Source organism: Dendrobates tinctorius, unplaced genomic scaffold (assembly GCF_039654945.1).
Source record: "Dendrobates tinctorius isolate UK_male_01 unplaced genomic scaffold, ASM3965494v1 ptg000033l, whole genome shotgun sequence".
In the NCBI taxonomy this organism is placed as follows: Eukaryota; Metazoa; Chordata; class Amphibia; order Anura; family Dendrobatidae; genus Dendrobates; species Dendrobates tinctorius.
In genome coordinates, this window is record NW_027361701.1 from 7,863,179 (window position 1) to 7,890,718 (window position 27,540).

The following is a 27,540-nucleotide window of genomic DNA, read 5'->3' on the forward strand; positions in this document are numbered from 1 at the left end:
CGGCTTTTGCCGCCAACCTGAGTCTGCCGAGGCGTCTGACAGAAAGGCAGCAGCTCCCTGCATCAAGGGAAGAGTAGCCAAAATGCTCTCTGTGGATGCCTTATCCTTTACCCAAGTCTCTAACTGGTCCAGCCAGACCATCCAAGACCTGGCCGTACAGGAGGCTGCCACCGCTGGCCTAAGGGATCCTGCTGACATTTCCCAGGCGCCTTTAAGAAAAGTATCTGCTTTCTTATCTAGTGGGTCCTTCAGATTTCCCATATTCTCAAAGGGTAGCGAGGATTTCCTAGATGCTTTAGCTGCATCCAGATTTGGGGCATAATCCCAAGAAGACGAGGAAGACTCTGCAAATGGATACCTTTTCTTGAAGGCCGGAGGTAAGGAGCCTCTTCTACTCCCGAAGAATAAGAGAGCGGATCCTGTCATTCAGAGGAAAAGACCTGTATGGTTTCTGATCAAGACCTCCGAACATGATGTCCTGCATGGATTTTTCTGGCCTGGGCTCAACAATCCCCAGAGCACTGTTAACCGCCTTTATCAGTTTATTCACCCAGTCAATCGGGAAACAGGAACGGCTTGACCGAGCATCTGAAGAGGATGAAGCCGAAGCAGATGAACCCAAGACATTCTCACCAGAGTCACTATAACTGCCCAACAACGGGGATCTAGGCTTCGTTATTTTCACCTCAAGGACACATTCCTGGGAAAGGGATCTCACTGATTCCCTAACCTCTGCCCTAACGATCTCTCTCAGGCTAGAAGTGAAGTCCGGTGTCTCTTCCGCTACTGTCTGCTGAATGCATGACTTGCACAGTCACTTCCTATAAGAATCTGGAAGTAGGACCATGCCAATTGCACACTCCTTATGCTTGGCCTTAGCGGTACACTTCCCCTAGCACAAAATTAGGAGAGACAAGGGGATGACTACAGCACCAAGTGAACTTTCACGAAGATCACTTGCCAGTGAGGAATAACTGAATGGTACCAGATTGTGCGGGGGACACACATCAGCCAAAGGATCCTCCCTAGAGGCTGAAGACTAATCTAGTTTGCTGATCTCCTCTGACTGGATCTCCTTTCACCTACACAACCATCTCCTGCGTGGTCGTCGCCAGGAAACTTGCATGTGGGACTTTTCATTGAGCTGCTGCTGTAAAGGTGAATGCTGCTGCACCTGCTCCTGCTGCTATGGTATCTCCAGGATACCTTGCTGGGATTATGAGTCTGGAAGCAACTGGTCTTTGTGCTGGCCTGTTTTAATATCCTAGGCCACTCCCCCAATCCGCCACCCCTGGTCAACCGGGTCAGCAGGTCCTCCACGTGGTCTGCCAGAAGCTTCCTACCCACCCTGGGGTCTGCAAGCTGTGCACATGACCCCGCAGCTATGCCCCCCTCCTTCGGCACACTCACCTCTGGCGATCCAAGCCGGCCTGACGCCAAAAATCAGAATGACTCTCAGCCCAGCGCCACCCTATTCCTCCAGATGTGCCTGCTCACAGCCCCAGGAATCACGTCCCTCGCACTTACAGCTGCGGCGGCCCCAAAAGCGTCACAGGGGGCGTGCCCTGGCCGCACTATGCCACACCGGTCCGACCCGGCCGCACGCCAGCACACGTGCCAGGACCGCGGCCCTGGAAGCCACACACACCGCCAACAGCCCCAGGCGTACTCACCTGCACGCTGGACCCTGACCGAGCCAGTAATCCTGCACAGACACCGCTCTCCTGCTTCCGCTCACTACCATGCAGTCCCCCTGGACCCACTGTGGTGCTTCCAGGGACCTCGCACCGGCCGAGGCAGGTAACCCCCGCTGCCTGAACCAACTGGCCGGGTCTGGAGTTACTCTTCTACCTTCTTCAAATGTATGTCTAAAAGAGGTTCACCCGTGAAGGACAGGAAAACCAACTGTGATGGGAGAGAGGTGCTGACCTTTTATGGCTGTAGGTATTTTGTCCTTGAAGGGAGGATCCCCTCTTTCGTGGTGCTGTCATGTGAGACTGAATAAATAGCAGATACACCCCACAAATAACATTTTGTAAATAACATCCCTCACAAAATTCCTTAAGGCTGTGTGCACACTAGGGTGACCGGATCTCTTATGGGGGGAAAAAAATGTTGGAATCTTGTTCGTCTGGACCCCACAAAATGATTCCCCTTTCCAGATACTGAGATAGCCAAAATTTGAGCTCGATCAAACGAAGTTAACCCGTGCCGCTCGTTGCTCAAAGTTTGAAAAAATCCAAATTTTTGGACAAAAAGCTGACATATGGAGCCATAACTCCAGAACGGTAAATAATAAAAACACGCTTAATATCTCAAAAGAAAGCTAATGTTGTTCTTCAAAATTTATATTTTATACATAATTGTTGTTATTTTAAGTCAAACTGAGTTACAACAGCTTTTAGCCCCAAGAACGTGACCTGGTACCACTAGGAGCAATGGAGCATACTTCGTATATTTTGTTATTAAGTGATAAATTTTGTTTTTTTTTGGTATATTTTTGAGTTTAAAGTAGAAATATAACAAAAAAACAAGTAATACTGATAAGTCTAATGACATTTTTTATTGAAATTAAAGTTTGTAATATATTTTGTTTCGTTTTTCTAGTTAACTGTTATTTACCTATTGGACTCTGAAATGGCATTCACATCAGGTGTACAAAGCCGGAACAAGGATAAATTATTTCTTGTGGGCTATCCCATTCACCAGATCACCGGTTGTAAACTACCCTCAAATCGTCAAGTCTTATGTGCTTTATTTTATAATTTACGTACTGTGAAATTAACTGTAAGAGAATCAGCAAAACTGACCATACGAGAAGTGTTCATTTTTTGGGGGAAAGCTCAAATCCCGACTAAACATGAGCAAGATGCAATAACTAAGCTGGAAAAACTTCACGCCGAGTGGAGAAGTCTTCAAAAAGACCGGAAGAAAACATCGGAAACGGCCAAGAACAAATTTAAACAGTTTGTTGAAAAGTTGAATGATCTCTTTGATATTGCTCAACAAGATGCCTTGGCTCTGATGAAATTGGAAGAAGATAAGGCATTTCTCGTGAAACAGAGGCAGAAGGGCCACCCAGGTTCCATGGCTGGAGTGGATCTCAAGTTGTCTCGAGCTGAAGAAATCAAGGCGCAAAAGGAACTTGCAAAAATGAACCGACAAATCCAAGAAGAAACTTTTGATATTGGTGAGTTTATTTTATTATTATTATTATTATTATAAAAAGTAGATAAACAAATAAGTAAATAGTTTCATTATAATTGAAAGAAAATTGTACATGAGAGCATCATTTGGCATCTTTATGACTGAGTTTATATTCTTAAAATAATACCTATTGATAATTAGAAGTAGGTAATTTAGTACCTATGTATTATTACTATTTTGCTAAAACGACAAGTTTTTATAGTCTTTTTTTTCCTCTTTCTTTTGTTGCTTCTTAGAGACGGATGATGAAGACAAGCTCGAAGAAGGAAAAGAAGAAGATACTGAAGAGGACAGCATCTACCAGGAACTTTAGAGCTTGGAGGAAATGGACATCCCTGAAGAAGCTGCAGAAGATCCAGGACCATCTGAGAGCAAGAGGATGAAAGTTTCATTTGCAAGGGGCGTTAAAGAGATTTTAAACATGAAATTATCCATTGTGTTAGATCAATGTAAGGTATCCGACAGAAATGCCACGAGAATTTTAATAGCTACTCTAGAAGCACTAAACCTTGACCCTCTTGAGTACAAAGTCTCGAAAACTTTATTACATTCTAGAAGGCAAATGTTCAGAGAACAATATACTAAAATTTTTTTAGATAAAGTAAACATTCCTGAAAAAGAGCCCGTGGTTGTCCATTGGGATGGTAAACTTTTACCGGGTGTTTTAAAACATGAGCAATGTGAGCGAATAGCTATTGCTATTTCATATGGCGAAAAGGAACAGCTGCTGGGAGTTCCTGTAACAGCAAGCAGCTCTGGAGAAGAGCAAGCCGTAGCCGTATATGAATGCCTACAGGAATGGGGTCTTCCCAACACCGTCAAGGCGATGTGCTTCGACACTGCAGCATCGAACACGGGAAGACTCAAAGGAGCATGCGTCCTATTGGAGCAAATGTTAGGAAGAGAATTGCTACACCTAGCTTGCCGTCACCATATCTTGGAAATTGTGTTAAGAGGCGTATTCGACACAAAAATGGGATCAACCACTGGACCTCATCGAGACATTTTCAAAAGATTCCTCACTGCGTGGCCCAAGATAGACAAAGGAAAATACGACACAGGTATCAGTGACAATCTAATACAAAAGCAGCTAACTCCAGAAGTAATTGCAAATGTTACTGCTGAATTCGAGACCAAATTAACTGAGAGCCACCCCAGAGATGACTACAAGGAACTGTTGCAGTTGGTTCTCGTATTTGTTGGATCACTAGACAGCAATGTTTTGGGTTTTAGAACTCATTCATCACCATTCATTCAAGCCATTCATCACGCTAGGTGAATGGCAAAGGCTATTTACTGCTTAAAAATGTTCATTTTTCGTCGTCAATTTAAGATGTCTAAAGAAGAAGAAAGTTCTGTGCGTGCCATTTCTGTTTTCCTAGTTAAAATTTATTGTAAAGCTTGGTTCAATGCTCCAAAAGCTCATCTTGCGCCAAAGCAAGATTTAGGCATTTTGCATAGTCTGTTAGACTATAAAGAATGTGACAACGACATTGCAGAAATAGCCCTGACCAAATTTTCGAACCATTTGTGGTATTTGAATGCAGAGTTGGTGGGATTATCGTTTTTTGATCCCACCACTACAAACAATGAAAAGTTGTTAATGGCTAATAAATTGCTCAGTAGCACAGATGAACCATCAGAGCATGCTAGGGTTGTAAATCCAAAAGTTAGGAAAGAAAAATTAAAAGAGGTAGTTGATGGAGGATTGGTAAATTTACTTACTAAAGAAACATTTACATACTTTGACCGATTTAATATAAAAACAGATTTCCTAAGACAAAATCCAAACACCTGGCCTCAAAATAATGACTTCCAAGAAGGATTGAAAATTGTCAAAACATTAAAAGTAGTTAATGATATGGCTGAGCGTGGTGTTAAATTAATAACCGACTTTAACGACCTTCTGACAAAAGATGAAGAACAAAAGCAATATGTCCTGCAAGTTGTAAGCAAATGCCGAACATTATATTCTGACGTTTCAAAAACTACTTTAACAAAAGCTCTAGAATAGATTAGATAACTATGTAAAATTATCAACTCATGTAGGTACTACGTCTGTATCTTTTCTGTGTCTGTTTTGTATGTATTATATACCTCATTTTTTTATTTTAAAATAAAAAATGTCATTAGACTTATCAGTATTACTTGTTTTTTTGTTATATTTCTACTTTAAACTCAAAAATATACCAAAAAAACACAAAATTTATCACTTAACAAAATATACGAAGTATGCTCCATTGCTCCTAGTGGTACCAGGTCACGTCCTTGGGGCTAAAAGCTGTTTGACTTAAAATAACAACAACTATGTATAAAATATAAATTTTGAAGAACAACATTAGCTTTCTTTTGAGATATTAAGCGTGTTTTTATTATTTACCGTTCTGGAGTTATGGCTCCATATGTCAGCTTTTTGGCCAAAAATTTGGATTTTTTCAAACTTTGAGCGACGAGCGGCACGGGTTAACGTCGTTTGATCGAGCTCAAATTTTGGCTATCTCAATATCTGGAAAGGGGAATCGTTTTGTGGGGTCCAGACGGACAAAATTCCGACATCGATTTTTTTGTGGTCACCCTAGTGCACACGTTGCGGATTTTTCCGCATTTTTGGACGCGCGGAATTGCATCAAATCTCCGCAGTGTAGTGCACCATCAATGTTAATCTAAGGGAAATGGAGATTTGTTGTGCACATGCGGAAAAAATTGTGCGGATTTGCAGCGTTTTATTTTCTGCAGCATGATACTTCTTTTTGCAGATCTGCAGTGTTTCTACACCCATTGAGTCAGGCAAATTCCCAACAAAAACGCAGGTTTAAAAAGATCTGCGGTTTGGCTGCGGATGTGGGTGCGAGAAACGCTGCAAATAGGGAGGAGGAATAGTGTGTGGGCGGAGCTGTGTGGGCGGATGTGGGGGGGGCTGTGTGTGTATGTGTGTGTGGGGCTGTGTGTGTGTGCACGTGCAGGCAGGCATCGTCCTATGGGACTGCTAGCCTCATCCGGCTATGCCTGCTACAATGACGGGACAGTAGTAGTCCCATTATCAGGCTAGTGTGTTCCAAGTGTAAAAAAAAAAAAAACACATACACACAGAGTCCACATACTTACCATACAGCTAATCCCCAACGCCCTTGATCACCTGTAAAAAAATAAATAAAACAATAATAAACTCCCTGTTCCAACGTAATACATGTAATAAGGATTGTCCCACGACGATCTCCCATGGAGAGCTGTCACATAGGCAGATGTGACCTTCTCCAGGGGCTCCGGTGATACACTGCAGGAGGATACCTGCAGTCACTGTATCACTCCGTCGTCAGAGGTCAATGGAGTTCAGGCTGTCACTTGCGGCACTGCTGTGTGGGAAGATTTTCACGCAGCAATGCCGTAAAGTGAAAGCATGAACTCCAGAGAACCCTCAGTGATAACACTGCAGGAGCCATTGTCTCCTGTTAGTGTGTCACTGGAGGCCCTGTAGAGAGGTCACATCTCCTGATGTGACAGCTCTATAGGGGAGATCGTCGTGGGACAATCGTTATTAAATGGACTACGTCGGAAAAGGGAGTATACTGTTTATTTATTTTTTACAGGTGAGCGAGGGTGTCGCAAGGACTTAGGCATACAATAAAGATGGGAAACTGTTTCGTTTTTTTCATTAAAATACTTTATTCTGGCTGTGTTTTTTTAACCCTTTATCAACTCTAGGATTAGTAATGGATAGGTATCTTATTGACACCTTTCCATTACTAAGCCGGGCTTGATGTCACCTTACAATACAAAAGTGACATCGACCCCACAAATATTACCGCATATGCCACCGCTACAGGGCAGTGGGAAGTGAGAGGCTAAGTGCCGGAATTGGCGCATCTTAGAGATGCGCCATTTCTGGGGCAGCTAAGGGCAGATGTTTGTTGCCGGGGGGGGGGGGCAATAACCATGGTCCCTTTCTGGGCTAAGAATATCTGCCCCCAGTCGTCAGTTTTCCCATTGTAGCGCAGAAGAATGCGAGGGAGCCCACACCATTTTTTCCCTTTTTTTAAATTAAACATATTGTTCATTACTAAACATCAGCCTTGGTATTTTATATCTATGGATAGATCCATCTATGAAAAGAGAAAAAAGTGAAAAAGCAGCACAAAAAGCAATCGGGTCTTCTAGGTATGTACCAAACCTCAAAAATATTTCTTCAAAGATGAAAGCAGCACACCATAGTAAAGTCAAGTGCAGTTTAATTGCCCATCTGGCAACGTTTCAGTCCCAAGGATATGGACCTTTTTCAGGCAGTACAAAAGTGCAAAGTGCATGCTATTTACAGCAGTCAAATTATCCAGGTATATTACACCAATTATTTGATGTACAACATACAACACATTATTTCAAATGTTACCCAACATAATAAAGTGCATAGATAGTGTAATGTGCAAAAATGTCTAAAAATATATTCCTCTTAGCAAAAATACTGTATCCATATTATAATTAATGATCAGCGGCAGCTGTGTTAATATAATGATAAATATGACTCACCCCATTCATATTACAAAGTTAGTGCTGAATCCCGGCGTTCTAATTACCGCAATGTGCAGTAACGGAAGTGTAATACAAAATACTGCGAGAGCTTCCGCTCATGCACAGTTGCGCATCGCACTTGTCAGCGCCATCTTGGAAAAAGGAAAACTCCAGTGCGCATGCGCTCATGCGCAGTTGTGTGTTAAATCTGAGAGAAGAGAGAGAAGAGGAAAGAGAGAGAGAAGAGGAAAGAGAGAGAGAGGAAAGAGACAGAGAGAAGAGGAAAGAGAGAGAGAAGAGGAAAGAGAGAGAGAAGAGGAAAGAGTGAAAGAGAGAGAGGAAGAGAGAGAGAAAGAAAGAGAAAGAAAAAGAGAAAGACAGAGAAAAACATGAAAGAAAAAGAGAGAGAAAAGAGAGAAAAAGAGAAAGAAAAATATAAAGAAAAAGAGAGGGAGAGAAAGAGAGATGCCAGACTAAAAATCGCTGCTGCGAATCCGCAAAAATAATTAACATGCTGCGGGAAAAAAAACGCTGCAAATCTGCACAGATTTTTCCACACCAATTTCTTAATTTACCATTTACCAACATTGGCTGTGCACTACACTATGAATTTGATGCAATTCCGCGAGTCCAAAACCGCTGCGGATCCGCATCAAAATCCGCAATGTGTGCACATAGCCTTAGAGGTGTGATAAGCATCTTCAACCCATTAGTGAGTCACAGGTTTTTTTCTTTAATATTGGGCCATGAAAACTATTTTTCATGCAAATGTTGCTTTTAGCTCAAAATGATTTATTTTTACAAGTATAAGGGCAACACTTGAGGAATTCATGTAGGGGTGTATTGAGAATTTTAAACCCAGAGGCAATTCACAGAATTTTGTAACAATAGACTGTAAACATAAACATGTAATTTTTTTCAATAAATATTGTTTGCTCTCCAAGTTTTTAATATTCAAAAGGTCTAATAGGAGAAACTGCGTAACATTTTATGGTCTGTTTTCTTTTGAGTACACCAATACCCCATAGCTGATCAGAAACTATTTTTCAGGCACGGTATAAATCTCAGAAGGGAAGAAGCGCCATATTGGAGTTCAGATCTTGCTGGACTGGTTTGAGGGTGCCATGTCACATTGGCAGAGCCCCTGAGGTACTAGAACAACAGAGCCCTCCCCTCCATAAATAACCTCATGTTACAAACTACACCTCCAAATTAATTGATCCTTTGGTGTAGTGTGCATGTTTATAGCATTGGGCAGTGAAGAAAAAATAATTACATTTTAACCACTGAGGTAAAATTTTACATTTTCACAAGGAGAAATAAGTAAAAACTGTCCCATAAATTGTTAAAAACTTCTCTTGGACATGACAATTCCCTATTTGAAGCTCTATAGGACTGCTTGGCCAGTACGGTTTTACTTTTGGAGCGCAGATTTTAGTGAGTTGTTTAAGGATGTCATTTGCTGTGCCCCTGAGGAGTCAGAACAGCAGAAACCTCCTCAAGTGACCCCATTTTGAAATACTTTTTTTGGACTTAATTGCTTTTTATTCCTTTATTTTGAAAGCTGAGGTTATCAAAAGCAGTAATTCTTGCATTTTTCTTTTTTCAGTGTTCACCATGCACAATAAAATTTAACATTTTTATGATCACACAGATACCAAAAATTCTGTTCTGCACGGTGTTGTATTTTATCATAGAAGCACAAAGATGGCAGACCCTGGCACCCCACCATCACTGGAGGGACCTTGATGGTGTGACAAAGCCCCCATTCCCCTCTATATGACAGTGGCATCTAAGGAGCTGTCCCACTGCAATCTGAGATTGCCTCCACCGCGGCAGCTGATTTGGGTATCTATGTATAACAGAGCCACCAACTAACATCCCTGATACATATACACACCTTGAATATGTTAAAACCCACCCTGTTGCTAAAGAAATATAAAACAAAACTCACGCCTCTTTCCAAATATCTTCTTTTTTTTCTTGATTTCTTTAGGCCTTTGTATCTCCTCTGGCTGTTCTGCATAATGCAAGATAAATGGTAATAATGAGATAAAGCACAATTAACATCTGTTTGAAGCTGTATGTATATACTCTAGTCAGGATCTGATAGAGGGGATCTCACAAATACAAGATGTGATAAATTTCACATAAGAACTGATCTCTAAAGGTACTGTCACACTTAGCGATGCACCAGCGATATGACGCGGTCAGGATCGCTGGTGCATCGCTAGTGAGCTGCCACACAGGCAGATCTCACCAGCGACATCGCAGGGGTCGCTACTTACCTGTCAGACGAGGCGATCCTGACGTCCTCCCGCCCGCGTCCACGTGTCGCTCGTCTCCACAGCAGGAAGCTGACGACGAGAAACAGTCCAGGACGTTCTTGCGCGATCAGCAATAACCAGCGGGGGGAGCGGTCGGAGGTAAGTATCACACATAGCGATATCGCTAGCAATATCGCTATAACGTCACAAAAACCAGTGACGTTATAGCGATATTGCTAGCGAAATCGCTTAGTGTGACAGGCCCTAAAGGCTCGGTTCACATCTAAAGAGGTGGCACCAGAGTCTCTCCCCCCAATACCTATCCCCTAATGTATATGTCTTAGTAAAAGGAGTTGGTCTTCTACTTGTTCATCCTTCTACCATTTTTCTTATTTTAGTATAACACAATAATACCAAATTTGTATCGTTCTCATATGTATTGATAATGTTATTCAATTTTGCAAGGGAACCATTGGCTTCCCTTGGCATCAAAGACCTTGCCCTATCCTGGATTTCCTCATACCTTTTTGACCGCACATTCAGCGTCTCCCACACCACCTCCTCATCCCGCCCCCTCAATGTTGGAGTCCCCCAAGGCTCTGTCCTGGGGCCCCTACTTTTTTCCATCTATACTCTTGGCCTAGGACAACGCAAAGTCCCATGGCTTCCAGTACCAACTGTATGCAGATGACACTCAGATCTACCTCTCTGGCCCAGATGTAACCTCTCAGCTGTCCAGAATCCCGGAGTGTCTATCAGCCATATCCTTCTTTTCACCTCTCGCTTCCTAAAACTCAAAGTAGACAAAACTGAACTCATTATCTTTCCTCCATCTCATGTATCTTCCCTACCCGATCTATCTATTATGGTAAATGGCATCATGCTCTCTCCCGCACCTGAAATCCGCTGCCTTGGAGTAACTCTCGACTCTGCCCTGTCCTTCAAACCGCACGTCCAATCTCTTGCCACCTCCTGTCGCCTCCAACTCAAAAATATTTCCAAAATCCATCTCTTCCTCAGTCCTCAATCTACTAAAACTCTTGTACATGCCCTCATCATCTCCCGCCTTGACTACTGCAACTCCTTCCTCTGTGGCCTCCCTGCTAACTCTCTTGCACCACTCCAGTCTGTCCTCAATTCTGCTGCCCGACTAATCCACCTCTCTCCTCGCTACTCCCCTGTCTCTCCCCTCTGCAAATTCCTCCATTGGCTCACAATTCCCCAACGAATCCAGTTTAAACTACTAACACTGACCTACAAAGCCATCCACAACCTGTCCCCTCCCTATATCTCTGAACTAATCTCCCAATATCTTCCCTCACGTACTCTTCAATCCTCCCAAGACCTCCTACTCTCCTCCACACTTATTCGTTCCTCACACAACCGCCTCCAAGATTTCTCCCGAATATCCCCTATCCTCTGGAATGCCATGCCTCAACACGTCCGATTATACTCCACCCTTGGATCCTTCAAACGGAACCTGAAAACCCATCTTATCAGGAAAGCTTACAGACTGCAATAATCATTCTGCCGCCTCACCACCACCTGAGCTGCTGCACCCCCGACCTTCTGTCTTTTCCCCACTATCCCGTAGAATGTAAGTACGCAAGGACAGGGTCCTCTCCCCTCTGTACCAGTCTGTCATTGTAAATTTGTTGTGGAAATTTGTTTACAGTTAACGATATCTATAACTTTGTATGTAACCCCCTTCTCATGTACAGCACCATGGAATTAATGGCGCTATATAAATAATAATAATAAAAACCATTCTGCAGGTTTTAGACCCCAAAATAAAGTCATCACAGTAAAGTACCTGTAACGCTGATGACTTCCATACCTTTACACTAGAAGTTCATGTCTCTGCTGTCTCAGCATCCCTTGGGCAAATTCTTGTGCAAATGAGCTCACAATTGCAGGGGCTTGGCCAGCACCAACAGCTCTCCGGCCTCTCCCTCCCTGATCTCTTTCTGTTCCCCAGTGTCTGCCTCCCGCCAGTGGTTGACAAGTCACTCTCCTCTCACACACGCGCTGACATTGTTGGGGGCAGAGCATGCACAATATGGTGCTGATGATGTTACAAGAGATGGATTATCCACCTGCAATCGGAATGACATAGGCTGACATCTCGCGCAGACAGTGTGACCTGCTGCCTCGCCTGAAACCTCGTGCAAGCACCATTGTTCCCGGGAACACTGAATGCACAGAGGGTTAGTCGCAACATCATCAGGGTGATATGGTGCATACCTCGCTCCACAAAAACAACAGCACTTTTTTTGTTTCTTATACACCTTTTAGTGTACAAAAAGAATAATAATTTGTTAAAGGGAACCGGTCATCTGATTCATACCCCCCAAATAATGACAGCATCAATTAGACACTGGCTGTGTTATTGCAGCACTGCATGTTTTACTCTGAAAAGCTGTATAGTATCGCACAAATCACATTATAAAAAGCCATCAGATCACAATGACTAATACACAGGGAGAGACATGGCAGTTTGGAAGAGTGGGGAGAAGCTGCCAGGGACTGGCCTTGGACTAGTCAGCTGCCCGCTACATACACTATTTTTAATGTTTGTATACATTTCCATTATTAATTAGATCGAAAACTGATACAAATGGTGTTATTCCTAGGTTTTGTAAGACTAAGCTTGTAAACAAAACAATAACTAAGAGCACCTTCTGCAACAGGTGGCTGAAGCTGGTATCCAGTTAATTCACACCAGCCTACTGGATAGATGTCAGGAGACTCACAGTCCGTCCACTGGTCATAATCATCATCCCAGCCATCAAAGTGAATACGGAGGAGTCTTTGCACTACTCGCACCACAGTGGCCACGCAAATCAACCGGGGCTCCATCAAATCTACAGCTTCTAGCTTCATCCCTGGTGTAAAGCCATGGTTGGGGAGGTCCTGCGTTAGACATAAGAAAATCATATACAGGAAACGCAATTTATTTACGTGTGCCTGTCTTGCATCACTGCAACTATTTGGTTTCTTCATGGTCAACCTCTCCAGTTTTGGAATTTCGCATTTATTAAACCTAATGAAAAACGTCTTGTCAGTTTTCCTATATGTGCTCTAGCAACTTACAGTATTGAATAACAGCGCTGGAGCGGCCCTGGAATGTGTTTTCTTTAGATAACTTTCCCAGGAAAAATCTTCTACAGTATATCCTGGTAAAAACAAAAGAGACAATATGTACACAAACAGTAGAGGCTTTTTGTTATATAAAGTTTTATATTTTTATATAATGCATTTATTTGCTTTTATTACCTCCATTTTAAATGTATATTTATGTCATTTTAAATGTATTTATGCTACACACAATCTTAAGGTAGAACTACAGCTATTGTTTTTGCACACATAATGCTAAATAAGTAGCAATAATTTAGCTGTGAAATTGGATTCAGTCCAGCCAAGTTCTTACTATACATTTTAAACAAAATATTGTCTTATGATCACCTTTATATACAGGTTGTCAGTGTCTAATTTTTTCTGTAGTCTGAACTAAAGGATAAATATATCACCTCAAATCTCTCCTGGCAGGGCTCTGACACCTTTATCCCTATCCAGATACAGCTCTTCTGCATGTCCTTCAATGCAGCTAAAGACATAATTTCTGCCTCAGATAATGAGTAGTTGCAGAACTATAAAATGTCCCATACTCCCACAGCTAATCTATATTGTGTGTGTGTGTGTGTGTGTGTGCAGAATATCCAATGTATGTTAAGTGATACAGCTTCATTCTGACAACCCTGCCTCCTGCTCAACAAAGAAAAACTTGTCACATGCAGGAGGCAGAGAAATAGACTGGGGCTGCATCCCATTCACAAAATTACAACAGTGATTATATTAGTCTATGTATTTAATGCTTGAAAACGTAAATAAAAGAAATACCCTTTGGGTGCGTGAGTTCAATTTTATTCTTTTCACAGAATCCTGCAGGAAAAATGGAGTTTGATGTTGCATGATAGCAAAACCATCCTGAGTTATCAGTAGATGAATTACTGTCCATGGCTATCATCAAATAGCCTTCCAAAAGAACCTAGGAAAAACAAGTACCGTAAACTACTTAAAATACAACAATAATCATTTTATAGCGCAGATAGGTCAATTCCGATTTAACTGAAATCCACTTTAATATACATTTAAAAATAGATTTTAGAGAACCAAAATATCCACGACGACAGCACATGATATTTAAACTGTTGTGTACAATTTTCAATAGACGCAGAGTTGGAGACATACAGTACAGACAAAACATTTTTTTTTTTTTGCAGATCTCACCTCTAAATCCGAAAGTGTTCGATCCCTTGAAATGGTTCCAGAAAATGAAGTGCTTCTCCAAGAAAATTATTGCACTTACATAGGATTATTTCCTTTGTGTGCATTGGAACAACATAAAAAAAGGCAAATTGGACATACTTTCACAGAAAAACTCAATATTGACTAGACAACTTTGTTGGCACCCTAAAATTAATATTTGGTTGCGCACCCTATGGAATAAATAACTGCAATTGCTTCCTATAACCATCCACAGCTTCTTACACTGCTCAACTGGAATTTTGGACCACTCTTCTTTTGCAAACTGCCTTCTCCCAACAGCAATTTTAAAATCTCACCACAGGTGTTCAATGTGATATAGAACTGGACTCATTGTTGTCCACTGGCCACTTCAGAACTCTCCAGTGCTTTGTTTCCATCCATTTGTGGGTGCATATTGAAGAATGTTTGGGGTCATTGTCCTTTAGGAAGACCCATGACCTAAGTCGCAAACCCAGCTTTCTGACACTAGGCACTACATTGCAACCCAAAATCCTTTGGTAATCTTCAAATGTCATGATGCCTTGCACAGTGTCAAGGCACCAGTGGCAGAGGCAGTAAAAGAACCCCAAAACATCTTTGAACCTCCACCATATTTGACTGTAGGTATGGTGTTTTTTTTATATATGCCTCATTCAGTTTTCTGTAAAAAAACAATGATGTACTTTACCAAAAAGCTCTACATTGGTCTCATCTGTTCACCAGATGCCTTCACAGGCTTTTGGATAACCCACGTAAATTTTGGAAAACTACAGTCTAGATTTTTGTGTCTCTGTGTCAGTGGTGGGGTCCTCCTGGGTCTCCTGCCATAGCATTTCACTTTATTCAAATGTTGACAGAGTTTGCGCTGATACTGATGGACCCAGAGCCTACAGGACAGCTTGAATTTCTTTGGAACTTGATTGAGGCTGTTTATCCACCATTCGGACTATCCTGCGTTGCAAACTTTTATAAAAAAATTTCCACCAAGTCCAGAGAGATTAGCTACATTGCCATGGGTTATAAACATCTTGATTGTGTTGTGCATCATGGAAAAAGGAACATTGAGATCTCTAAAGATGAACTTTTAACCTTGAGATTCTTAATATTTTTCATGTAAATACTTATGTCCTCCCACAAATTGAGAAAAGAATTCAAGGAATGACACCTTTATTGGCTAACCAGAGAAATTATATTTACAAGCTGTCCAGATTATTAGTAAGTCATGGGAAGCCATTGGAATGGGAAACAAAATGTCACCACAGTATGCTAGCCTTTTTATGGCTAAACTAGAACAAGACTTTTTGACATCCTGCACTATCAAACCTCTGACATACTTCTGCTACACTGATGACTTACTAATAATCTGGACAGGCTCAAAAGGAGGCTCTGCTTACCTTCCACAAAAAATTCAAGTTCAACACAACCATCAAGCTTACACTCAACTTTTCAAAGTCCCAAAGCTCATTTTCTAGACACGACCATATTCATCAAAGACAATACCGTACAAATGTCTATTTTCCATAACCCACAGGACGTCCGACATACCACAGCTTTCATCCAAGATACAAAAAAATCAATAATCTACAGTCAAGCTCTAAAGGTACATTCGGATCTGTTCAGACAATGAGGATAGAAAACTACACCTACTGTCACTGAGGAAAACATTCCTACAACAAAGGTATCATTCACTTGCAATTGATGAGCAGATCCACAGAGCTACAAGATTCCCAAGAATAAATTCAAAAAATGTCCAAATTTCTACATGCAAAAAAACTGGCACTTCAACACACAAACTATAATTCAATTTGGAATAACACCTTACAGGTACCCGAAAATGAAGAGATCCAGTGGCATAGCAAAAATAATATTTATTTTTAATATTTTCAAAATAAATTAACAGCAATGCCCAGTAGGAGGCACAAGAAAACACTGACAAATTATAATGTAGCCACTAGAAAACATATATATTCAGATTGTAGCAAATAGTGCAGCCTATTTAAATATATTATTTAATCAATACCACATTACTGACACGTGTCCTAAAAATATTCCACTATATGCAACACAGATAAAATGTATGCCCGTTTCAAAAAGGTTCCCGTGATATTAAACTTTCAATATCCTCCATCACCCCAGCGCGCGTTTAGCACAGGCCTCCCCCGGAAGAAGCCTGTGCGAAACGCGCGTTGGGGTGATGGAGGACACGCTGCACTGCGCCACTAATGCCCGGTTACTTTAGGTAATATTATTGATTCCTTATTTATTATTTATATCTAGTTACCCTGGCTATTTGGACTACGTGTTGGTGCTATTTTGGCCACCTTATCTCCCATATATAGCCTTAGGCCTCTTTCACACATCAGGTTTTCGCCGTCAGGCGCGATCCGGCGCTTTTGACAGAAACCGGATCCGGCGAAATGCAATGTCTGATCCGGTTTCCCCCCCATTGACTTGCATTTGCGCCGGATCGCGCCGGATGGCCATGCGTTTCATCCGGTTTTCGCCGGATCCGGCAATGTGTCGCAATGTGTCGCGATCCGGCGTCTGGAAAAAACGTCTACTGTAACGTTTTTTGTCTCCGGCGAAAAAGCCGGACACGCCGGATCTGGCGCGTCTGGCTTTTTCACACAATGAAAGCCTATGAGCGCCGCAATGCGCCGGATCCGGCGAAAGCCTGATCTGGCGGCCGGATCAGGTTTTTTGGTCTGAGCATGCTCAGTAGCTCTGCCCACAAGACATATATAAAAGCAAGACAGTGGGACCCACAGCCACACCCAACATGCCACCCAAGACAGCAACCAGGCGCAGGAGAAGGCAGGAGACATCTGCAGCAGCACCATCAGCACCACCCCAATTGGAGCAGCATGCTTAACAACGGGAGGGGAGTCCAGCAGCAGATGAGAGACGGTAATTATCAAATCACCCATTCCTCCAAACTAGGGCTATTGAATATCAAGATATTCATTGGCCCTTTGTTTCTCTTTATTCAACAGCCGCCCAATAGATGCAGCAGCAGCAGCAATGGCAGCAGCTGGAACACCACCCACAGGCATGGAGTGTGGCCACCAGGAAGACAGCACATCATCTTCTGGGAGCCCTCCCTCGCATCGTCAGCGTTTGACGGTAAGTTTTTATTTCCAAAATCCATCTTCTCTGTAATATATGTCTATTCATGGCCTTTTATTTCAAAACAGGAATCACAAGATGAAGAGGAGCTCCCAGAAGAAGAAGGAAGGGGTGGACAGACACCTGGAGTGGGCTCACAATTGGTAAGTTTTTTGCATCAAACGCAGAAACACAACATCACACTACACACAACACATAGAAAACAATGTTCTGCAGACCACACACAGCAAACAAATGCCTACATCCAAAGACATAACTTTTTTTGTTTTCTTCTCTAGTCTTCCCAATCTGGTGCTTGGCCAAGAGGTGCTCGCAGTGCCTCCCAGGGTCGTCGGCGACAGCAACGCGGCGGTCACCAGCGTGTAAGTATAAATATTTTTGCTTTGTTTTTTTGCACTTTTTATTTCATTTCTTTTGTGGAGGCTAATTATGTTATTTTTGTCTTTTTCTTTAACAGCCTTCACAGCGTGCTCCCGACTCTGACGTTGAGGATGGAGGTATTGATGTGGACCGCCTCATCGATCTCGTCAGAGAAAGGGAGCCGCTCTGGAATATGGCTGACCGCCGCCACGCTGACCTGATCGTTACCCGACGACTCTGGGAGGAAATCTGTTCACTCCTTGTGGGCCGCTGGGAGGACCTCGATGTTCGGGCCCAGATTACAGAGCGTAAGTATATACAGTACCGGTTGCTTGATTTAAACCAGTGTTTCCCGAACTCCAGTCCTCGTGGTCCTCACGGATCATGTGTTCAGGATTTCTATTTACTATGGAAATCCTGAAAACATGACCCCTGGGGACCATGAGGACTGGAGTTTGGGAAACACTGATGTTGTATACTAACCACTCCTTTCTCGTTTCAGGGAACAGAATTGTGAATCGGTGGCGGTCTGTGAGAGATCGTTTCAAGAAGGAGTTCAATAAAGAGATGCGGGCCCCGAGTGGATCTGGAGGACGCAGGAGCAAGTACAAGTACGCAGAAGCCCTGTCGTTCCTCCGGGAAACAATGGTCACCAGAAGGTAAATATTACACACCACATGTGAAAAAAAATGTTAGATGTAAATTTTTTTTTCAGCCAGGGCCATACCATGTCAGTATTTTAATTGTTTTTTTTTCTCTTTATTCCACAGCACGGTGAGCAGCACTCGGGAGCCGGCACGATTGGACCCTTCTGAGGCGATCCCTGAGGAGACCGGCACCGAGGGACACTTCGACCGCCCCGGTACATCTGCACCTTCCCAGCCTTCCAACACATTCGACCCATCTGTCCCATCCACCAGCACAGGAGCATCGTGGCCGCCTACATTACATGAAGCTGCTGGTGAGGAGATCGCTTTCCCTTTACCCCACCCTTCTGCCCCTGCCACCTCTAGTACACCTGCGGGTACTGGGCGGCAGCGGCAGAGGGGTCAGGAAAAGACTTATGCGCCAGAGTTCTTGCATCTGAATGCATCTTTCCAGAACTGTCTAAAAGTCTTGTCAGAGCAAATCTCCGCAGGCTATCAGCAGATCAACTCCAGCATTCTGGAGGTGAAGACACTTCTGCAAACCATGCATTCAGAAGCAAGATCTTCGCCAAACCACACCTTTTTCAGGTCTGTTGTGGAGCGCATGGAAACGCTCTCTCCTGCCCAGCAGATGCATGTAATGCATTCATGCCACGCTGCTCTCCAGCAAGTTACCTCCCAACCTCCTCCTCCTCCTCCCACCACAGTAGTTCCTCCACCTGCACCCCCTCCAGCCACTTTCCATCCTCCCCCTCCTATTATATCTACACCCCCTCCAGCCACTTTCCATCCTCCCCCTCCTATTACATCTACACCCCCTCCAGCCACTTTCCATCCTCCCCCTCCTATTACATACCATCCATCTCCAGCCACTTTCCATCCTCCCCCTCCTATTACATACCATCCACCTCCCCAGCACCATCCACCTCCCCAGCACCATCCACCTCCCCAGCACCATCCACCTCCCCAGCACCAGCCACCTCCCCAGCACCAGCAACCTCCCCAGCACCAGCAACCTCACCAGTACCAGCAACCTCCACAGTACCTGCAAACTCCCCAGTACCAGCAACCTCCCCAGTACCAGACATCTCCCCACTTCCAGCAACCTGCCCCGTACCAGACATCTCCCCACTTCCAGCAACCTGCCCCGTACCAGACATCTCCCCACTTCCAGCAACCTGCCCCGTACCAGACATCTCCCCACTTCCAGCAACCTGCCCCGTACCAAACTCCTTCCCCATACAACTTGCCATCAACATCATCTGCTCCTACAGTCCCTGCCCAACCCTCCACTCCACCACCCACCACCTCTTCTGCTTCCCACATGTCCACCCATTCTGTAGTTTTTTTCCACACCTTCACCTCTAACTGTTCCTTCCCCACCACGATCCCAGTCCTCTCTCCACACTCCCAGTGTCGAAGTGTCCCGCAGCCCCTACAGCAGTATTTCCACCACACACTACACAGAATTATAATGTGTGTATTTAAATAAAAATGACCAGTTTTATGGTTTCAGTTTTATAGTTTCAAATTTTTATTAAACATGTTTATTAAAATTTTAAAAAAGTTTACTAAAAAAAACATTTTTCAATAAAAGTTAAATTATTTTACACTGGTTGTCTGTCATTTCTTTCTGCGGCGAAAAAGGTTAAATACAGGGTATTTAAAAGGTGAAATGGTATTCAAAACTAGGTATATAACTGTGGGTAAATTTTAGCTTTTTGCCACAGTTGTGTTCCTGGTTGTGTTTGAAGCAAAGTATTTCACCTAAAAAGTTGTGTTTATTGTTGGTGATTTCATAACAATGTACACAACTTTTGTTAAAAGGTGAAATACTTTGCATAAAACACAACCAGGTACACACCTGTGGCCTAAAGCTAAAAATAGAGACCATGACAAGATAGCCAACTTTGGTTGGCAAAGGTATATACTGTTGGTACAGAAGGTACACAAGTTTGGTTAGGGCACAAATCTTTCACACTCTGTCATCCTGCCAGTGTACTCTGCCTTGAGGTGACATAAAGTATAGTGCAAAATTGTCCCTCATTACTGAAACCGTCACAGAACTTCTAGTGGTAATGTCATGGTAATCTTGCAAGGTGGTTTCTTCAGAGGTGTCCTCAATGGAAATGGGTTCCTTGCATATAACAAAATTGTGGAGTACCACGCACACTTTGATCACCTCGTCCACAGTTTCTGTCTTGAGGTTGATCGCAGTCAATAGGACCCGCCATTTGGCTGTCAGAATACCAAAGGTACATTCAACCATTCTTCTTGCTCTTGTGAGGCGGTAATTAAAAATGCGTTTTGGTCTTGTCAATCCTCTGCTAGAGTACGGTTTCAAAAGGTGTTCTGACAGCTGGAAGGCTTCATCCCCTACACAGACAAATGGCATAGGTGGACCAGATGTTTGCGGCAGCGGTCTAGGTGGTGGGAACTGGAAGGTGTTTCCATACAGTTTACGCCCCATGGCAGACAGTTTGAAAACTTGAGAGAGTCATTGGAGCGGCCATAGGCCCCAATATCAACCGCAATAAATTTGTATTCCGCGTCAGCGATGGCCATGAGGACAATTGAAAAATATTTCTTGTAATTGAAATATTCCGATCCAGATCCAGCTGGCTTTACAATGCGGATATGTTTCCCGTCCACAGCGCCCAAGCAGTTTGGAAACTGACATATCTGTTGAAACTTGTCAGCAATTTCAATCCACCTCTCTGTTGTGGGCTCTGGTAAAAACTCTTCAGCTAAGGAGTCCCACAGTGCACGGCATGTGTACTTCACAATTCCAGATATGGTGGAAATCCCGAGTCTGTACTGGAAATGCAGTGACGAAAGGGATTCTCCAGTTGCAAGAAATCTGTGGGGAATTAACAAACAATAAATTAGTTTTAAATCACAGCATTACATACCAAAACTGACCTAACATTTGGAGATACAAATTACCACCAACAAGATTGCAGTGAAAGTGTGCTCTGATGCGATCATATCCAATAAATGTGGCTTACCTTAAAGTCACCATCAGACGCTCTGCGGGTGAAACGGAGAAGCGGCAATAGGTGTCCGCTTTTCTTATGAGGTGTGCAATGCGCTCCACCAAGTAATCAAAATTCTCCATTTTCATCCTAACATATCCAAAAAATTTATCCGGGTTTCGTCGAAGGTCCATGCATAGTGTAGAATAGACCCCATGCGTCATTCTCTTGGCTGTGATGGGGTGGATCCACAAACGTCGTCTACGATGCCTGATGCGCTGCTGTCTCGCTCTCTCCTTCTCCAGAACAATCACCCTCAAACGATTTGCCTCCGCTGTAAAATCCGCCAAATTCTTCAAAATATTTCCAATGACAACATCCATCTTCGCCAGTAACTTGCTCTTCTCTCCAACCTGCACTTTCTCCTCTACAACCTGTCAAAGATGGGCTGTAGGAACATGCTATATATAGTTTTCCAGTAGCCAATCCCGTTCGGAAGGCCACAAGGGTCAATTTTAAAAACCGGATCCGGCGTAATCCGTCGAAAAACGGATAGAAAAACGGATGAACCGGATGAGACGGATCCGGTTTTGTCTGTCAAGAAAAAGACGGATCCGGCAGAAAACCGGATCCGTCACATCCGGTTTTACTAAACATTTGCCGGATCCGGCGTTCCGGCACGACGCCGGATCGCGCCTGACGCCGAAAACCTGATGTGTGAAAGTAGCCTTAGTGGTATATTGAAAGTTTAATATCACGGGAACCTTTTTGAAACGGGCATACATTTTATCTTAGGAAAATGTGTTGCATATAGTGGAATATTTTTAGGACACGTGTCAGTAATGTGGTATTGATTAAATAATATATTTAAATAAGCTGCACTATTTGCTACAATCTGAATATATATGTTTTCTAGTGGCTACATTATAATTTGTCACTGTTTTCTTGTGCCTCCTACTGGGCATTGTTGTTAATTTATTTTGAAAATATTAAAAACTAGATTATGGCCCGATGCTATTGCATCGGGAGGATGCGATAGCATCACACCTCTTGCCATGTTAACCCTCAACACACACACACTCCTCACCATCTCCAACTCACTCTTTCACTCCACATACGACCCCTTCTCTCACTCCGTCTCTCATACTCACGCCGTCATCGACGCTGCTCCACGATCCCCGACATCTTCTTCCGCCGGCGCCATCCTGGATCCAGACGTTGTCCACGCCGGCGACATGTTCTTGCAGCGACGCCATCTTGAGTATCGTGAAATCCCGCGATACTCAAGATGGCGTCGCCGGAAGAACTTGTCGCCGGCGTGGACGACGTCGGGATCCAAAATGGCGTTGGCGAAATCTCGCGAGTTTTCGCCGACGCCATTTTGGATCCCGACGTCGTCCTCGCCGGCGACATGTTCTTGCGGCGACGCCATCTTGAGTATCGCGGGATTTCGCCGATCCAAAATAGCGTCACCACAGGAACATGTCGCCGGCGTGGATGCCGTCGGGATCCAAAATGGCGTCGGCGAAATCTCGCGAGATTTCGCCGACGCCATTTTGGATGCCGACGTCCTCAACGCCAGCGACATGTTCTTGCGGCAACGCCATCTTCAGTATCGCAGGATTTCGCCGATCCAAAATGGCGTCGCCGCAAGAACATGTTGCCGGCGTGGAGGACGTCTGGATCCAGGATGGCGCCGGCGGAAGAAGATGTCGGGGATCGTTGATCAGCGGCGATGACGGAGTGAGAGAAAGGGTCGTATGTGGAGTGAAAGAGTGAGTGGACGTGAGTGGAGATGGTGAAAGGTGAGAGGAGTGTGTGTGTTGAGGGTTAACATGGAAAGAGATGTGCGGTGACGTCACCGGTTACAACTGGACGGAAGTTGTTACAACCGGAAGCTGCTTAGGGCATTTATTATTATATATAAATATTATTTTTGCTATACCACTGGATCTCTTCATTTTCGGGTACCTGTAAGGTGTTATTCCGAATTGAATTATAATATATAAAGATTCCCAAGAAGCAGATTCAAACAGGAGGACAACAGAGTACCTCTTGTGGGCACATACAACCCTCACATGAACATCTTAAGTAAAATTGGAGCTGACCTCCAACCAATATTCCACAGAGACCACAGACTGAAAGCAATATTCTCAGAACTGACACTGCTCTCCTACAAACAGCCACCCAAAATAAGGAATATCCATGTCAGAAGTGTCTTCACATCACCATCAGAGACGGGCACAGTACCCTGTAACAGTAAGAAGTGCCCACATATCACCAACAGATAAACTCCCCATACCCAACACAAATCAGGAGTATAAGATCATGGACTCTTTTTCATGTACATTCTACAATGTGGTATACAAGATACAACGTACAAGGTACAATGCAGGGACATACATCAGGGGAAACAAAACAAAAACTACAAACAAGGATGAAACTGCATAGACATACAATAAAAAAAATGAGCTGGACAAACCTGTAGGAATACACTTCTCTAGACCTGGACACTGTCACGCCGCCACCGTATACTCACCCTGCCTCCGCTCCTGCGTCGCAGCCTCTCGCCACCCGGCAGCTACGTAGGCATCTCCTGACAGGTCCGCGGCCGACGGCGTCTCTACATGCTATGCGCATGAGCCGTAGGCCGCGCCTCCTCCCCATCTCTTGTGCTCTGGCTGTGCCCTGACCCGGAAGCACCGCCAGACCAATGGGAGACCAGGCAGGGGCATATCAGGCCACTCTCCTCTAATGGAGGCGCCTGATCTTCGTGTCATACAGCACATTAGGCCCCTGTTCCGCTACCACAGCTGCTTACCCTGTCTCACTTGTCTCCCGAAGTCCTACTCCGGTCCTGTCCTCTGTGTCCCTGCTCCATCCTGCTGTCCGTGGTCCAGTCCTGCATTCCTACTCCGGTCCTGTCTTCCGTGTCCCTGCTCCATCCCGCTGTCCGTGGTCCAGTCACGCATTCCACCTCCGGTCCGATCTTCCATGTCCCTGCTCCGTCCTGCTATCCGTGGTCCAGTCCTGCAATCCTACTCCGGTCCTGTCTCCTGTAGTTCCGTGGTCTTACTCCAGTCCATTCTGAGCCGCCCCTCTTGGTACCGGCTATCGTGGTACCCGAATCCCTGCTGCTAACGATCCGTGTTTAGGGGTCGGCTCCACCTGGCGGCTCGCCCGGGTCCCCTCGGTGACACGATCCAGAGGGTCCACTCCTGGAGACTTTCCTCCCCTGACCAGCCCGCTAACAGTAAGATCAGGCCACGGATCCCGCCAGTACTCCTGCTGCCACCCAAAAAGAATTGCTCTTTTTGCGGGAAAACCAGGGACGCATAATGTCTGTCATGAAGTCCATGGACTCCCGATTGTCGGCCCTGCAGGTGGCCAATCCTGGAAATGCGGCTCAGCTGGCCAGTCTTCAACAGGAGATGGGTCAGCAACGGGATACTCAAGCCCATATTTTAAGTTATATGGCCTCTGTCGATAGCTGTTTGGTGGCCCTCCAGTCTGCTGCCGCGGTCCCGACTCCGCCCCGTTTCAACAACTCTCCCATCGCCTTGCCAAGCCTCCCCGGTTTAGTGGAGACCCCCAAACTCTGTAGGGGGTTCTTAAACCAGTGTAGCCTCCATTTTGAATGGTTGCCTCAGCAATATCCCTCTGATCAGGGCAAAGTAGCCTTCATTATGTCCCATCTGGAGGGAGAGGCCCTGTCCTGGCTGAACCCTATCTGGGAACGGGACAACCCCGTTGTCTTGAGCCTTACGGTCTTCTTGGATACCTTTCGCAGGGTCTTTGACGAACCAGGTAAGTTAGCCTCTTTCACCGAGTCACTTTTCAACCTTCATCAGGGTTCCCTCATGGTCGGGCAGTATGCCATCCGCTTTCATACTCTCTTCTCGGAGCTTGGTTGGAATAACGCGGCATTGGTGGGGGAATTCTGGCGCGGTCTCTCGAGCAGGATAAAGGATGAACTTGCAGGCCGGGACACCCCAACCACCCTGGAAGACCTTATCTCGCTGGCCACACATATTGACCTGCGGTTCCAGGAGCGCGCCCGGGAGTCAGCGAGAGACGGGAGGCCCAATAGACCGGCCTCCCTTTCCAATCGGTCCTCTAGCCCTCGTCCAGCCGGGTCCTCTTCTTCCTCCTGTCGAACCCATGCAGGTGTATCACCACAAGTTGGCCGAGTTACGTCGGAGGGAGAGACGGGCGCAAGGCCTATGCCTCTATTGCGGAGATTCTTCGCATTTTGCCCGCACCTGTCCAGAGAGACCGGGAAACTCCTCCACCTAGGTCAGATAAGAGAGGCCTCCCTAGGTGCTAATGATTCCTCTCAACCTCTTACCATGACTGTTCTTGTGGTTTCAGGGCAAAGACGTGGGTCCGAGGTGGCCTACGTGGATTCGGGCTCGGCAGGTAACTTCATTCGGCGTGAAGAGGTGGACAAGTACCAAATTCCCGTGGTTACTCTATGTAATCTTCGCCTGATTGCTGCAGTGGATGGCAAACCGCTACAGGAGACCGGCACCTTGGTCACTGAGGAAGTGGAGTTGCAAGTCGGAGCCTTACATCGAGAGAAAATGGCTTTTTACGGTTTGCCTAAGCTGTCCCATGCGATTCTACTTGGTCTCCCCTGGTTAAGGACACACCAGCCGGTCCTCGACTGGTCTTCAGGGGAGGTATTCTGCTGGGGGCACTCGTACCAGGATCGTTGCCTGTATCCTGTCCGTCTTGCTGCCGCTCCCCGGCCACTCCCTAATCTTGCGGGCCTTCCTTCGGCCTACAGTTCCTACACAGATGTCTTTGATAATAGGGAGGCGGAGGTTCTTCCCCCACACAGGCCTTTTGACTGCCCAATTAAACAAATCCCTGGTTCAACTCCCCCAATGGGCAGAATCTACCCAATCTCTCACGCAGAGACCTTAGCCATGTCTGAATACGTCCAAGAGAATCTCGCCAAAGGGTTTATACGGAAATCCTCTTCACCCGCGGGAGACGGGTTTTTCTTCGTCAAGAAGAAGGACGGATCTCTGCGGCTGTGCATTGACTATAGGGGCTTGAACAAGATTACCATCAAGAACAGGTATCCACTTTCACTCATTCCGGAGTTGTTTGACTGTCTCAGAGGGGCTCAGGTCTTCTCAAAGTTGGACCTTAGGGGAGCCTATAATCAGATCCGTATCCGCGCAGGTGACAAGTGGAAGACTGCTTTCAACACTCGAGACGGCCATTACGAGTACCTGGTTATGCCCTTTCGTCTCTGCAATGCTCCTGCTGTGTTTCAAAAGTTTGTCAACGAGATCTTCTGGGACCTCTTGTACTCCTGTGTGGTAGTTTACTTGCATGACATCCTTGTCTTCTCACCGGATCTTGCATCCCACAGAGTGTTCGCCTGGTGTTACAGCGTCTTCGGGAGAATCGCTTGTACGACAAGATTGAGAAATGTCTCTTTGAGCAAACTTCTCTGCCGTTTCTGGGCTACATTATCTCTGACGCTGGATTAAGAATGGATTCCGAGAAACTGACTGCCATCCTCAAATGGCCTCGTCCCATCGGGGTAAAAGCTATACAACAGTTTCTCGGATTTGCCAATTACTACAGGCAATTTATTCCTCATTTTTCCGCAATAACTAAACCTATTTCCGCTCTTACCTGAAAGGGGACGAGTCCCAATTCATGGACTACGGAGGCGGAGGAAGCCTTTCAGACTCTAAAACGGGCTTTATCATCGGCCCCGGTGTTGCATCGCCCAGAGAGCAACTGACACTTTGTGCTTGAGGTGGACGCTTCCTGTTGTGAGTTCATTTTTCCCTTCACCGTTGAGGTCTGATGAACTCCCTCCTCTGGTGAAGGAAGGTAGTGAGGCTGATTACCAAACACCTGGGCAGCTAGATGATGAATGGGTGGCTGGAATTGAGGACTGGATATAAGGCAGCCGACGCCCTTCTGCCTTGCTGGTGATCCTGCTGGATTCTTGGAGACCAGTCTGATTCCTGCATCTCAAAGCTAAGTTTTTCTGCTCTGCTTTGTACACTTCAGTTTTGTTTTTGTTTTGCCTTGTTTTTTGGGAGTTCTGCCATCCCCGGCCGGGGGTGAGCTGAATTCCATTTTTGTCTCTGATCTGTTGATCTTTTGCTCTGTCTT

At 44.9% G+C, this 27,540-nt stretch overlaps 1 protein-coding gene across 1 annotated transcript in view; it reads right to left on the bottom strand.

The window, feature by feature from the left end:
• The window catches only part of L3MBTL2 (L3MBTL histone methyl-lysine binding protein 2), a 308,748-nt gene that overhangs the window by 82,897 nt on the left and 198,311 nt on the right, over positions 1 to 27,540 (bottom strand). The window contains 4 exon segments of the mRNA XM_073572982.1: positions 9,665 to 9,730; positions 12,656 to 12,890; positions 13,071 to 13,153; positions 13,878 to 14,025. Of these exon segments, the coding sequence (XP_073429083.1) occupies positions 9,665 to 9,730; positions 12,656 to 12,890; positions 13,071 to 13,153; positions 13,878 to 14,025 (532 nt within the window).